This window comes from Stegastes partitus, unplaced genomic scaffold, assembly GCF_000690725.1.
Source record: "Stegastes partitus isolate 25-593 unplaced genomic scaffold, Stegastes_partitus-1.0.2 Scaffold544, whole genome shotgun sequence".
Lineage (NCBI taxonomy): Eukaryota > Metazoa > Chordata > Actinopteri > Pomacentridae > Stegastes > Stegastes partitus.
The window spans coordinates 39,893-55,300 of record NW_007578275.1 but is presented as its reverse complement, the minus strand read 5'-3'; the positions used below and the strand labels follow the sequence as shown (position 1 = coordinate 55,300).

Sequence of the window (15,408 nt, the reverse complement as noted above, 5' to 3'; positions counted from 1 at the left end):
TTGGCTTTGGCTTAAAATTTTAGCACCTCGACTGTTACAGTGTACTTTAAAATACCACATAGTCGTCTTAATGAGCTCGCTCTGGTAATTTGTGGTTCCAACTTGAGCTGTCAGTAATGCAGCTTTTTTTTTGTTTTTTATACGAACATAACAGAAAGCAAGGGTGGTATGGAAAAGAAGAATTGCCCGTGAACTGAGTATGTGTGTCAGGAATTTGCTTCATCAGCATAAAGCTGGTAACATTATTCACTGTCCTTTATTCCAGCACAGTGGTTAGCGCTGTGGCTTAGCAGCAGGAGGCTGGAGAGTTTGAACCTAACCTGCTGGAGCCTTTCTTTCTGGGGCTGACATGATCTACCCATGTTTGTGCCCAAGTTCAGTTTTTCAGTGGAATTTTTACTGAACAAGTTATAAACATGCCACTGAATTCCCTCAGCAGTCAGTTTGAACGATGTCATGTCCTCTGCAGTGTTTGTTTTTTGGGAGTAGATTAGCAACTTCTGAGTTATTGTGTGATGTTTTCTAAAAAATGTAATTCTATGCATTACCCTCCTCTTATATTGCCTGTGGGTGAGAGTATGGCGGATAATTCTTCCAAAAGATATTACCAAATTTTGTGTTTTGATAATGGTGGTGGAGACTGCGGGCAAACATGTCAGTGTAGGTGTTTAATTGGTTAGAGATGTGGTGACTGAAGCTCATAGCATATGATTCATATCATTTTTGTACTCATCAAATCATTCAGTGATCCCCCATGCCCTATAGATGTTGGCATTGTTATCCTGGAAGAGATCCCTCCTATCAGGACAGAGATGTTTCATCATCGGATGAAGGTGATCACCTACAACAACTCTGTTGATTTGCAGTAACCCTTCCCTCTATGGGGACAAGTGGACCCAAGCCATGACTGCAAAATGCCCTCACAGCACAACACAGCCACCACATTCACTCACAACAGGGGTCAAGGGCTCATGTTTTTCCTTTCATTCTTCACCTGCCTGTACATAGTTGACTCCGCCATTAGTCACTGGGATGACAAATTTGTTGTTGAGAGGAAAATGTTTACATTTTAATGCATTTAAACAGAATTATTAAAAGATTTTTTTTGGGACAAATTTTCTGTTCATTTGTGCAAGCTTATAAAAGGCTCTATGCGGCATTGTACTAATAGTGATTAAAATGTCTTTAGAAATGCTTTCTAAACTATTTGTATTTACATCGTTCACCTTTCCCCACAAAAACTCTCAAATTTAAACTTAAAAAGTCTGAAACAATTTTGTCACCATATTGATTTTGAGGAAAATGTGAAAAATCTGTGTAAACTAGAGACAGAGCTGTCTATAGAGATTAATGTCTGGGCCTGGTGGAGTGTAATCCAGGGGTGCTAGATCACTATCATCTGGCATTTAAGACTGTAAAATAAACATACAGCCTCTACATTGATGGATCTTGTGTGCAGATCCGTTTCATTTGTACAGGATGAAATATGTAAAATTAACCGTTCATAAAATTTGGCTTGTTGACAGGATTCTTGAAGAATAAATCACAGCAAGTTGAACTGTAAATTAAGTAAAGCGTGAGAAAACTTTTTAATACTTTCTCTTTTCTTTGGCTTTGTAATGAGCTTTTTAATTTTTTTTTTCCTGTAGCCATAGGCAGTTTTCATTGGAAGTCACACACACTTTTCATCACTATTTCAACCTTTGAAACTTTCCCAAAATCAGTGAATTACTTTGTCGCCTGTCCCAGAGAGTAAACGTCTTCATTTAGAGTTAGTAAACAGTGGCATTTTCCCCCTATGTAGCTCAAAGTAGTGAAAGTGCAGAGGTGCCATCTACAAGTTTAACAAAGTGCTGCAGAGTTTGCAGTGTAAAGTTTGCCTTCGCATGTGTATTGATTAACCAGAGTTAAATATGATGAGATGACCTGACCAATCAGCAGCACTTCTCTTTGTGCTTATATGGGCATTTTAGGTTTGCCACGGTAAACTCATCTTTGGGTCTATTTCAGTTCAAGTTCAATAACCCACTTCAAAGCAGCCAAACGACTGTTAGTACATGCTAGATGGAGGTTAACTTATAAAGGGAATATGTACAATTCTAATGATCAAACAAAGATTCCCACGCTTCCATGTCAGTTGTGGTTCCAGCTGTGGTCTCTGTGGGCCACCCCCTACAGAATCGACTACGTCATTGTGGTTTGTCAGCTGATCCCAGGTTACTTTACAGCCTCCTCTTCCCCCTTCCCAGCAGTGTTGTAAGCCGTGTTTTTGACAGTGTAGTGCCATTGCCTCTGCTAGCAACAATGACCAGGACTATGAAATACCACAGCTTTGTATTTTTTAACTGAAGCGGAATCAGCAGACAGCCACCATATTGTTTATTCTTGGAGAAAGTTTGCAGATGTGCAATATAATTAGATTTTTTTTCATCCAGTGGTTGCTTACAGGATGACCGTGGCTCTGATAGTTTTGTCACATTGGTGCTACACCTTGTAGAGACCTTTATCCTGCAATTATCAAAAAATGGTTGGTGTGATTAGGACCACATTTTTTCCTTTCATGCACAGCTGGATGACCAGTTGAACAAAGAAACGTTTTTCAGGAGTCCCAGACCATTAGTTGCCTCAGAAGCTCCAGATTCACTTTGTATCTTTTGGTACCACACAACAACTGACAATGTCAATTAAGGCAAGGCCTTCAGTGTTGGCTCATTTTGTGTCTGTGTCTTTTAGATGGGCCCTATGCTCACATTGTACATGTTCCTGAGAAAGGAACCTTTTATGTAATTGTCACAACAGGACCCCAACAGGTAAATGTTTACCTGGGGCCCTCCTAACAGGTTAATCTGGGCAAACTTTAATGGAACTTTTCAATATATGATTGAGGATGATAACAAACTCTCATTACTCCTATCAAGTCATCAACTAACTTTATAGATAGATAGTATTGACCCATAGTAAGTCACATACTCATCATTCCTCCCACTTGTTTTTGAAAAACGAAGTTTAGGATTCTTAGGTTTCAACTTCTATGGTTGTGACAGGCCAAGCCTCCCATTTCTACCAATCAGAATATGGTTTACCCACCACCAAGGCCTTGCCCCTTTGAATTGATCAGTTCATGTAACATGGTAGGTAATTAGGTCAAGCCCTTGTAAAGACTTCAAAGGTTTAGAAATCCGAGTAAGAGGTTGTGGATCCTGGTCACTTAGTGGAAAGAAACGGACCTTGTTACTGAAGTTATCCAGTATTTTATGTGTTTATATATATAATCCGATGAGCTGTTTTGCAACATTATGAAATGTACTGTGAAATATTAAACACACTTGTCTGTTTGCTTGATATTTCAAAGTATAACAATATACATGATCACATTTAGATTCATGTATTTTAAATCTGAGCAGCTGTATGCTGTTTTATTTCAAAGCACAACTTAAAGATATGCTGAATTCATATTATGACTAATTTTTGCTTCATGACGCTAATGTATTGTTTGCTGGATTTCTACAATATGACTAACTAACTGCTCATTAAAGGTATTTATGGCCTCATAACTGATTTAAAAAAAAAAAAAAAACGATTACAATGATTTCAGAAGGATGATGATTTGCTTTTAAATCATTTGGTAAACGCTGACATGTCTTTTACATACTATAAAGTTAGTGTCATACTTATGATGTTGGTTGTTCGGCTTTATATTCAGTTTTCTCTATTGTACCAGCTTTTTATGTTGTCATGTGACTTCGGTGCAGTGTAATATAATCTCTGATGTTTCTTGTTTTCTCTTCCTTTGTGTCTGTACACATATATGTATGGTTTTCAGGAATCTACTGTACGTGAACCCTCAGAGTCTTAACTTTGCAAACCGTCAAGGCTCTGCTCGAAACATCACAGTGAAAGTGCAATTCATGAACGGAGAGGATCCAAACAATGCAATGCCGGTACGCCATACTCTAAAAGAACACAATTCTTGTTTGTGAACTGATCGAAGTTTTTTCAGTCTTAATGTTGTATCTTTGCCATTTGTTTTATTTTGTTGCCAACTTTAGACTTTTAGCATTAAAATGTTATTTTAGTCAGTGCAGTGACAGGTTGCAGTATTTTGCAAGTTTATGTTAGGATATGGTAGTAGTTTTACTGTAACATGGCTGAATGCATTCGTTATAGGTTGCTTTTTTTTTTTACTCCTCAGGTGATATTCGGGAAGTCAAGCTGTGCAGATTTCTCTAAAGAGGCATACACTGCAGTGGTGTACCATAACAGGTGAGTACATTTAGTGTCTTCTGCTTGAAAGAAACTGTGAGTGGTGATTTAAACATTTACATTTACCCAAACATTTTGACGTTATAGCTCCATAATAATAGCATAACGTTTCTATGATAGTGTGAATGTAGTCAATCCTGTTGGCAGTGTACAGCAGCCTGAGGAGCTCAACACGTTGCAATTTGAGAAAACACGTAAAAAAAAATAGAGAAATAAAGCAAATCCAGCAAACGTCTCCACAGCAGAAAACACAACCAAATACAGAACTGAGCAGCAAATAAAGAAAACACAACAAATTTGCCATAATCAAAGTGGTTAAGATGTTTTCCTGATTTGCTTGCGTTCTATGCATTTTGTCAAGTAGCAGTGCATTGAGCTTTCAGGACCACCGCAGCAATGCCAAGCTACACATGTAGTTCAGCATCAGCATTAAGTCTACTCTACTCTTTGATGCCTTTATTTTAAGAATAGTCTGAGTCTTGTTCTCAGTAATGTCAAGTAGTGTCCTTGGCACAACTTTCTTCCATCTCTGAGGGGTCTCTATTTTATTACCACTATTAGGTGTTTTTTATGGCATCCAGTAGTTTGTCATTTGTCACCCAGAGGTCACACCTTCATGGCTAAAATGAATCAATCTGTGAGTAATGTACCGCTGTGATTAGGACAAAAGAAGTAGAAGTAGTGTTCATATAGGTAACGGTCAGTAAAGTCTAGGGGTTCCACCAGTGTATTGCAAGCCTGGCAGCTAACTGGGCGGAAACATGGTGATTGTTTAATTGTATTTTAAAAGATGCTTTTCAAATTACAGTTACAGTGTGGCGGCTACATTGGAAACAGATCTAATAGTTGGAAAGCTCACCATCAACTTATACTGTTTAACACGCAATAGCGATATACCACTCAGGTTTCATTGCTCTCATTGGCTTTAGAGTGATGTTTAACACTTGACACTATCAACAGCCAACATTACCTAGCAACCTTAACTATCCAGCCAAACAATAAGTAATAGAGGTCCTTCCAGTTTTGACTTTTAGGGATAATGTGAAGAAGAAACATAAAAGCTGAGTAGACAGTTTTTCAGATGGATACATACTAGAAGTTATGGCGATTAGAAAAAGACTAATATTTACAACTCCCCTCGTCTACGAAGCCCATCAGGTGAGTGCCTCTTGCTCATACAGCCAAGCACCCTGTCATTAGTAAGTTATCACAACAACTCCAGGACCCCACCTTAAGGCTGTCATCAGTTTGTCACTGGCCCCCATCAAAAATTGACTGAAATGGTGTCCTGATTGTGGGACATACCAAGACAAATCCCTTTGGATTGTGTGACCTCTGACTGGTTATAGCTAATGGACATATCGACTTTTTGGGTGGAAACCCTACAGTCTGCTCATTCAGAAATGATGTAGTATTACTCTTGAGAAAGCCAAGCTCTTTATGGCTCTTCATGGAAGATAGGAAGACATTTGATAGGCAAAAAAGACATGATTCTCTTTTATAAGGGACGTTTTGAAGATCTGGAGAGCCTCTGACCTTTGTACTTTGTGCTACCCACTATGTTTTCCACAGCAATAAAAGTTGCTCCTGATGCTGTTGTTCCTTAAGGATCTTTCCTTTTTGGTACAGAACCAAAATGTATGTTCCCATGAGAAATCGGGCCCTTCTGTGACCCTTTTAAGCACTTTTTGTCATTTCCGTCCTTGCGGCAATCCTAGTGGATTTGTTTATAGGCCTGCTTTAGTTGTGGGTTATTTTTCCTGCAGACAAAATGTCCTCCTGTGGGACTTTAAAAGAATTCAGTTGAAGTGAATAATGATGTGTTATATAATTTCTTTCTCCTTAGATCACTTAAAGTCCACAGTGAACCCTTGTTCTGCCTTGTGACCAAGATTTCCGAGTTATAAATAGAATACACAGAAATGTCAGATGATTTGAATATTTATACTTGCAGGGCTGGAAATGTGTTAATATGCAGCTCTATAGCTTGTATGTAATCCTGTCTAGCTATAGAAACATTGATCTAACCTTTTTAAATAACTTTTATATCTAGTTGAACAAAAGTGACATATTTATGACTGACTAAGCCACTTAACCCACATTCAAAAGCATGTACTGCAGAGTACCAGCATTGAAGTGTTTCTGACTACAGAGCAGGCAGTCAGCAGAGAAAAGCAGTTACACACTTGGAGCCTGGATGCAAAAAAAAAAGACTTTCAGTGTTCTGCATACACAGAAGCTTGCTTATGCTTTGGTTATATAGCGTGTTCGAACAGTGGCAGATCCATAGTCTTTTAGTGGATATAATTAGAACCTCAGGCAAGTGGACGGACATCGACATGGCAGTCTGGATTGTATGACTTAACCTGTCTACGTAGCACGGAAACAAATCTATTTAGGGTAGCTGGCTTTCCTAATCTATCAATTAGTTGAATGTAAAGCAGTTTTTAACACAGTTGTTGAATAGTTTTTATACTATTGCTACTCATTTCTGCAGATCCCCTGACTTTCATGATGAGGTCAAGATCAAGCTACCTGCCTCTCTGTCAGACCACCACCACATTCTCTTCACCTTTTACCACGTCAGCTGCCAGCAGAAGCAGAACACACCACTGGAGACCCCAGTGGGATACACGGTAGGTAAAGCCATGATCGCACTCAAGCCATCACTGTGGCTGGAGGTAACAGCTGTTGTCCTGTCAGTACTATGGCTTCCAGTCTTGCTTTAGACATACTCATGTTCATATGTGACACACAATTTGATACATGTTGTCTTCCACACAGGTAAACACTGTCAGTTAAACCGCATGCATTCAATTTTATACAAATGTGTCCACTTCAAAGGAAATTGTCTGTAAAAGACAAATTAAAATGTGTGTTTTTTGTCCTTTGTGTTCATTTTTTCTTTTCTAGTGGATCCCCATGTTGCAGAATGGCCGACTTCGAACAGGACACTTTTGTCTGCCTGTGTCTCTCGAAAAACCACCACAATCCTACTCTGTTCTCTCCCCAGATGTAAGACACAATTTTTCAAAAATGCAACCGTTTCAAAGTTCGAATGATCAAAAGAGGCTGTTCTGATATTTGTCTGTTTGCGGTAACATTTCATGTATGGAAGGGATTTACAGAGTTCAGTCAGAAATCTCAACAAAAGAAAACCCTCTTTTAATTGTTAGGTGAGGTAGATCTTCTTTAAAGCAGCCTTTAAACCCTATTACTATATGCTGACATAGTGTTATTCAATAGCTCTCTCTTGTCACTGTTTGTGTCCATTTTGCCAGTACGGCCTGGATTTACTCAGCTATTTTTGTACTTAAGGTTCCTCTCCCAGGAATGAAGTGGGTGGACAACCATCGAGGAGTGTTCAATGTGGAAGTGGTGGCTGTTTCAACCATTCACACACAAGTAAGAGTACTCTATACAGCAGGTCTACAGTAGCTAACAGTATTATGTGGATTTTTCATAATTCAGCATCCATTTTGGTTTTCCAGAGCATGCACATTTCTCTGTCTCTGTAGCATAGTGACTTCATGGACTTTGCAACAAGTTGGAAGATGTGCAGACATCTGCTCAGAGCCTTGCATGCACGTTCTGATAATGAAATTTATAAATGTATGATACTCAGACCTGTGTGTACTCGCAGGTGTGGAAACAATAACACTAGCCTTACTCTGCTTCATCTTTCTTGCTGTTTTCAGCTGTACATATTTTAGTATAAACCATTAAAATTAGAATTAGTAGAGCAGCATACTGTAATGTTAGTTTCCACAGAATAATTTTCACAAGCATCACTCAGGTAATAATTTGAAAGTTCAATGAAAGCTAAAACAACCACACAGTGTTTTCACATCTAGGCAGTAATTCCTTCCCAGCACCAGTTCATTAGTGGCTGAGTCTTACCTTGCCAGTAATTTACTGAGGCCTACTCCATCTATGTGTCGGCTGTGGTGTGGAGGGCTTGACTGTGGTCCCTAAGAGCCTAACTGGGACTAATGTGCTCATAAATCACTGTTCCTGGCACAGATTAGACTCACTAGATTCTCCTGTGTTCTTGTAGTAATGTTCGTTTTGCGGTTTTTACTCAGTGAGCCAACTTGCCGGCTTTGAGACAAGTACAGAGGAGTAGATCCAAGCTTACCTTATGTTTTTTGACTTCCTTCCCTCTTTTTCTACCTGTAACACAATTGTGCTTTTTTTAAGCTTGGTCACTTCTTTTTGTGCTTTTTTCTACCCATTCACCTTTCTCTCATATTTCATATTTCTCTCTTCTTCTTCTCTTCTGTTCTTTTACTATCCGTCTATTTGTATATACCCTTTTCTGTATTGTCTTGCCAACAAGGATCGTGCCAGGAAATTGCTCACTTTCTCTTTTCCTCTGTGCCCAAATTCCTCCCCCTCTCCCTCACCAGGACCAGTACCTGGATAAGTTCTTTGCCTTGGTACATGCCCTGGATGAGCACATGTTTCCAGTCAGAATAGGAGACATGCGCATCATGGAGAACAACCTGGAGACCGAGCTCAAGTCCAGCATTGCGGCTCTGAACTCTTCCCAGCTAGAGCCAGTGGTTCGATTCCTTCACCTTCTACTCGACAAGCTGGTGTTGCTCGTGGTGCGGCCTCCAGTCATTGCTGGGCAGATAGGTATGACACTGGATTGCACTAAATACAACTAAAAGTGAATAGTTTACATTGGTTTGACAGCAGCTTGGAAACCTGAATCAAACCACCTGCTAATACCATCATTGTGATGCCACGACGATAGAAACCATCAGTATTATACAGAAAGGCAGTGTAACAGGATGTTGCATCACAGACAGGTGTCTCATGTAGCAAGAATGAAGGCCACCTCTAAAGCAAGAAACCCAAATAAAACTAGTCAGCAAGTCTCCTTTCACTGCAGCCACAGCTGCATCACATCTAGCAGGAGCATTAATATTAACCCAATAAAATGAAAAAAAAAAAAAATATATATATATATATAAATGTAAATATAATTCATTTTACTCACCAAAACTTGTGATTGTTTGAACACAAACTCCATCCTCCCTTTTTTCCTCGCGAAGAGTTCAGTCACTCTGTTGAGCAGGTAGTCCATGCGTTTCACTTCCAACAATAAGTCCCGTTTTATCGCAATGGAGGCTAATGCTGAAAGTCAGGTCTGTCCAGTCGTGTTTCTGCCAGAAGTTTTAATTCACTTCAGGGCTGAGAATGTCCGCTTGCTGAACTTAAAAAAAAAAGAAGCAAAAAACAGCTATTAATACTTTTACGATGAAGATTTAGCTTGTGCAGGTTGCTACAGATTCAAACTACTAGCTTTGGCTAAGCTCTCTGACCATCCAATCAGAGGACGTGAAAGTGCTGACATCATCGTAGGCCAGCTAGCTGCCCCTGAGACCACCAACTCTAAATCTGATTGATTAAAGCAACAGTTTCATCGCAGTACATTTTAAACTACAGGCACTTTTGATTCTGAAGGCCTCAGGGCAGATTTCTTTGACCCTGGCAAAACACGTGATGGCTGGAACATGATTGGATAAAAGCTCTAATATAAACATACACTGCTGGACGCACCACAGCCCAGAGACACGCTATGAAATGAAGAGAATAGACTATTGAGAATAATGTAAAAAGATAAATGGGAAAATATTACAACACCAGTCAGTAATTCTGATAGAGTTTTGGCCAGCAGAGAAGGCCTTGCTGGCTCTGATGGCACACCACTGCATATGCTACCTATAGTGTGCTACCTAAAACTCTGGATTTGAACTTTTCTGACATCTGTATTGCAAAGTCCACTGTGTTCTGCACAGTAGCACTTGAACAGAATACTGTTTTGTGTGTATGTGTGTTTAGTGAATCTTGGCCAAGCGTCTTTCGAGGTCATGGCATCCATCGTGAACCGCCTTCATAAGTACCTGGACACCAGCCAGGACATGCATGGTCGCAACAGCCTGCTGTCCTCTTATATCCACTACGTCTTCCGCTTGCCCAGCACTGACCCCAACTCACCATCCCCAGGTAACTTGCAGTCAACACAGTTCATTTATTTTTTTTTTGACATTTTTCTGTTATTCTGTATCTTCTGTTTTCTCCCTTTAAGTTAACTTCATCCAACTCCCTGACTCACCTTCACTGGGTGTCTTATGACCAAACCTGCCAGCCATAATTTTTCTTCCTCTATTTCTTTTTTTTTTTTTTGTTTTTTTCCCCCTCCCACATCCATTTTGCCTTCTGCCTGTCCAACACAGACTCCAACTCATCTTTAACAGGTAGATATGGTCCAGTACCAGATGTCTTAATCTGTATGCAAATGTTTCACCCTTTTAAACATTTACGCTTGTTGACGTAATATTTGCTTTGGCACAACATTTGATGTGCGGTGTTTGGTATGTAAAGACAAGCTTTTGCAATCCTTCTGTATTGACACGTGAGCCTTTCACTGCCAAGACACAATGGTTGCTTAACTAATAATAGATAATAGAATAAATATATCTATGAATTTCTCCTAATTTGTTGGTTTTACCCCAGTTGTCCCATTTTTTTCTTAATTTCTGTGTTTTTCCAGGCCCCGGAGGGTTGGGAGGTTCAGTTCACTATGCTACCATGGCTCGCTCAGCCGTTCGACCAGCCAGCCTCAACCTCAATCGCTCCCGTAGCCTTAGCAACAGTAACCCTGACATCTCTGGTACGCCCACGTCTCCTGACGACGAGGTCCGCTCCATCATTGGCAGCAAGGTAAGGTTGTCAAACAGGGTCTGCGGTTATACTTGAACCTGTAACTTCTTTCTATCTCAGTAGTATTAGAATTTTATTTTCTGTTAAAGCATTAAAGAGCCACTTAAACTCAAGTCAAATGTGGTCCTAATGTGGACAGAACTAGCGGTGATGGATATTAATGCACTACACTGGGATTTCAGATATCATAGTCAATTATTTCACATTGCTGTAGTCAAGCAGCACTTATTGATTTTGTGATGTATTTTAGACAGACTCATGTGAGGTAGTTTTACTGAATCTATTTTACTTAACCCACATCAGGCTGAGGCCTCCATGTGCAGTGTGACCCAGGGGACTTTTTTTTATCAATAGGTAAACTGTATAGCCAATGCGTAAACATAAGCTTGGACATCTTATCGCTCTAACCGCCGTAACAGCAACCTGTCACACACACGCACAAACAATGCTCAGTGTGTGCAGGTTGTGAAAAGCATACATTTTGGTATACAGTCAAATCAGTAAAGCAGATGGTGTCAAAAAAATCCAATAGCAGATTTTTTTCAACAAGACATTAACAGTAGCAAAGTTTTTTCTTTGTTCTTTTTTTTACAATTTAATTTTATTTATCTGTTATCATGTATTTTGTCTTGCATAATTTGTGATTTCCCACTTCAAACATTTTTTTATTTAACCTAAAAAGGACACAAGTAGTGAGTGAATGGTGTAATGTGCTTTTCTAATGGTCTTGCTGTACTTGTAACCATGATATGATGGATGCAGCCCCTGTTTCTGATGTATGTTGCCTGTGCTGTTAATACTTAACTAAACCTTTCTTCTCTTGTCTCTGAGGGAGGGGAAGTTATTTTTTACACAGAGAAAGGGAGGGAGAGAACCTATGTGCTTTGCTCCTCTGTGGTGATGATTTGGATTTTTTTAACTTTACTGACAGCTAACCTTTTTGGGCCCTTGGCATCTTCCAGAAATCCTGACCTCTGAACCTCTTTAACTTGTCATTATTCCTTCCCTCCTCCTTCCCCCGTGCTGCTCGCTTGTTCCCTTTGCTTCCCGCCTGCCTTGCGTCCTTTGACCTTGGCACCCCTAGGGCTTAGACCGCTCCAACTCGTGGGTGCACACCATGGGCTGTAAGAGTGCCCCCTGGGGATCCAGCCCTGGGTCCGCTCCAGAAACCATGCAGGTGGTTTTATGAATGCCCCGTCCTCCACTTTACCTCACTACAAAAACAACCTTATTCACGCTAAAGGATACTGCGATATTTGGAGTTTTGGTTTATTTGTGGGCTTTTTCGGAGTCACTGAAAGTAAGATCATCGTTGGGATATGGGGGCAATCCTTGTAAGATTTTCATTTTATGACCTTCAAAAAGAATGGAGAAAAAAAAGAAGTAATATTCACATCTTTATTTTATATACTCAGCCTATCGTGAAGCTGCTTGCATTGGTTTTACGTGACTACCAACCATTTTTTGCTAAGTTTTTCCAAACTAAAGAGACTTCTACACCATGTACAATGCACCTTCTGTAGCACAAAGACATAAAAGACCGAAACTTCGGAATATTACAGTATTCTGTTTAAACTTTAAATCACAACCCTCCCATGATCTCATACATGGGAGTCACAGCCGCCTCCATGACCCTCCTGCTGTCATGTCTTAGGTCTTAGGTGCCATCCCTCTTTGCTTAGCGCATCTAGCACCTCTCTTTTTCTCAGTATTTGCATGAAACGTCGTCTAAATATAGCAATGCCAGTTGTAAATTAAGTACAGCGTTATCCATGGCAGCAATTTCTTGTACATTGTTGACCTCCCTTTCCCACCATGTTGGATTTGCGTTCCATTTTCTGTCCACAGTGGTCCGTTATTGATAAAGTTAAAACAAAAAACATAATCTTTCTGTGTGTATGTATTTCACAGAGGATTGTTGGGGTGGTAGAGAAAAAGAGTAGTGTTAGAAATCATTTCCATCAACAGACTAGACTAGAATTTGCTTTTGTTTTATTTCATTTCTTATTTCCCTTTCTCCTTTCTTGACTTCCTCCACTCTCAGCCAGTATACCTGCATGACTTTCTACTAACCCTACATGCCATTCACTTTGTCACTGGAGCATGGTATATCTGTGAGTGTGAATGTGTATCTACATGTGTAAAGTCTGCTTCACTTCCCATCTTCATGTGATGTCATGTCCTCTGTCATTTTAAGTTGTCATGACATAAGCGTTTGTTAGTTACTAACTTGCAAATCAGGTAACGAAGAATAAATGAACTTTGCATATTGTAATCACAGAATCATACCTAGATTACAACTTTAAATTAAATGTGCCAACACTGACAGAGCTTGTACATTACAGTATTTAGCCTGGGATGGATTTTTTTTTAATTCTACCTATGAATAATGATACCTCTTGATATGGTAGGATAGTTTCTTTTTATGTCATTTTATGTCTCTAAAGTGTTGTATTCATCTGGAGGGATGCAGAATGGCGCATCATAAGCAATGGCTGTAAAATCAAGGAAAACAAATCAATTTTGTGTCTTCACTTGGCCACGTGTGCCTTTATGCAGCCATTTTGCATCTCTACCTTAAGTCACTCAATCTATCGATGTGTCAGCCGTTTTAGATTACGGGTGCAACGCTTGTAAGTGTTGTGGCCCTGTCCTGTGTCTAAATGTTCTGTGTCTTCATGTATGACAAGTTTGTGCAACAGGTCACAAAAGTGTGTTGTGTGCATGTGTGTGTGGGGGGTGTATGACCCAGCACACACATTTGCCTGTGTGCTGAGGATGAAGGTGCAACCCCACGCTCCCGTTGCTCCTCCACTAACCTTGCTGTCACCGTTCCATTCATCCCACTCATAGGCCATGGAGCGCTGTGGCAATCGCATGTCTTCGCACACTGAGAGCGCCAGTTTCTTGCAAACTTTAACAGGACGGTTGCCCACAAAAAAGGTAGAGCCACTTGCACTGGGGGAGGAGCCAACCCCACCCACCTCCTATTCGCCTCCTCACCTTGTCTTGTCTGTGGATGTGTGCCTCTGGATTGGTTGATGTCGTATTTGGTGGTTGTGGAGTCTTGTTGAATGCTGTATGTCACTGATCTGCCTCTTGTTCTGAACATGTCGAGGAGTTTTTGATGTGACATGAATGTTGGTTGTAGTCTGGCTAACGCTGACTGTGTGGTACAGTGAGCTGTGTCCACGTAGTCTGGGAAGTCTTCATTAATTATGAACCATTCGTTTAGTCAGAGAGAAACCTAACGCTGTTTTCCTTTCAATCAGGTCTTTGATCCAACATGAGATACCAGCAAACATGCAAACAGGTGGTTAGGTTGTTAGCTATCAGGATATAGTTCATGAAGATTACTAATAATAACCCTTGAACCCCAAAACTTGCAATCAGATATTAAGGACATTTTCTTTTTTTTAAACCACCAAAATGTCATCATTATCAAAGAAGAAACAACTAAAACAGACAGAATAGTCACAATTCCAACTTTCTAACTGTCCTCTAACTAATTATGTGGGACATATAGTTCTGTCAGGAAAATTAACTAAATCTACAGTTAAATTAATGTTATTTCATCAAAATCACTTGATTCTATGTGTCTTATTTCAAAATTCTTCAAAAATAAACAGTTTGCCCCAGATCCTGTTAACAATTACAAGTCTGCTTACCCACTCAGCTGTGACCCACTGTGCAAAAATTCCGGGACTGTTCAGCTGAACTGTAGAGTATGCTTACACAGAGCAGAGAGGAGACAAATATGGGAACAAATTAGACAGACTGAGAGCAAAATACAACACAGTGGAGAAATAAAATGAATGCAACATGGCTCAAAAACTGTAAACAAAAGAGACACTTTTTTAGATACATTCAGCATGGTAAACTGTCTCTGTTGAGTCAATGTGCAGAGTAGTGTGATAAACACATAGTTGTAGAAGTAGTACAAAAGTAATTAGCAAAACCTTTCTAAAGATCTGTACAACTGCCATGTTGTAGTATTATTCATACCTGAGGGCACTTGGAAAAATGTTGCACATGTTAATTCTAGGTTTTTAAATTTTCATTAAATAAATAATCATAGATGTAACATATTCGCTTAGCAGATGATCTGTATCGCTTATTGAGAATTTCCTGGAAATGAAATGGTGAAAGAAAGACACTTTTTACAACTAATTTAAATTCCAAACTCCTCCTTCTCCCTAAAACCTTGTCCAGAGCAGGTAAGCAGTGCAGCATCAGTTGATTAGGTAATCTAGATTAAAAGAAAGTCGTCTTTATGACTCTGAAAACTGTGGCTTTAAGTTCAACATACCTTGCTAACCCATAAACCTCACTTGGAGTACACGCCTCATATCTGATCTACTTAATTGTTCATACTAAGGAATGCTCAGAGGTCAATACTGGCTTCTTTTC

General features: G+C 39.7%; 1 protein-coding gene across 4 annotated transcripts in view; it reads left to right on the top strand.

Moving 5' to 3' along the window:
- dock7 (dedicator of cytokinesis 7) overlaps positions 1 to 15,408 on the top strand; it is a 56,756-nt gene that overhangs the window by 20,370 nt on the left and 20,978 nt on the right. For 2 of the 4 annotated variants that reach the window (XM_008288157.1, XM_008288156.1), the window contains exons 15-23: positions 3,824 to 3,941; positions 4,193 to 4,263; positions 6,761 to 6,899; positions 7,177 to 7,278; positions 7,582 to 7,668; positions 8,673 to 8,904; positions 10,117 to 10,281; positions 10,829 to 10,998; positions 13,852 to 13,941. In XM_008288157.1, the coding sequence (XP_008286379.1) occupies positions 3,824 to 3,941; positions 4,193 to 4,263; positions 6,761 to 6,899; positions 7,177 to 7,278; positions 7,582 to 7,668; positions 8,673 to 8,904; positions 10,117 to 10,281; positions 10,829 to 10,998; positions 13,852 to 13,941 (1,174 nt within the window). Of the gene's footprint in view, positions 1 to 3,823; positions 3,942 to 4,192; positions 4,264 to 6,760; positions 6,900 to 7,176; positions 7,279 to 7,581; positions 7,669 to 8,672; positions 8,905 to 10,116; positions 10,282 to 10,511; positions 10,533 to 10,828; positions 10,999 to 12,082; positions 12,176 to 13,851; positions 13,942 to 15,408 lie in introns of all 4 variants that reach the window. The other 2 variants (XM_008288158.1, XM_008288159.1) reach the window with 2 other exon arrangements.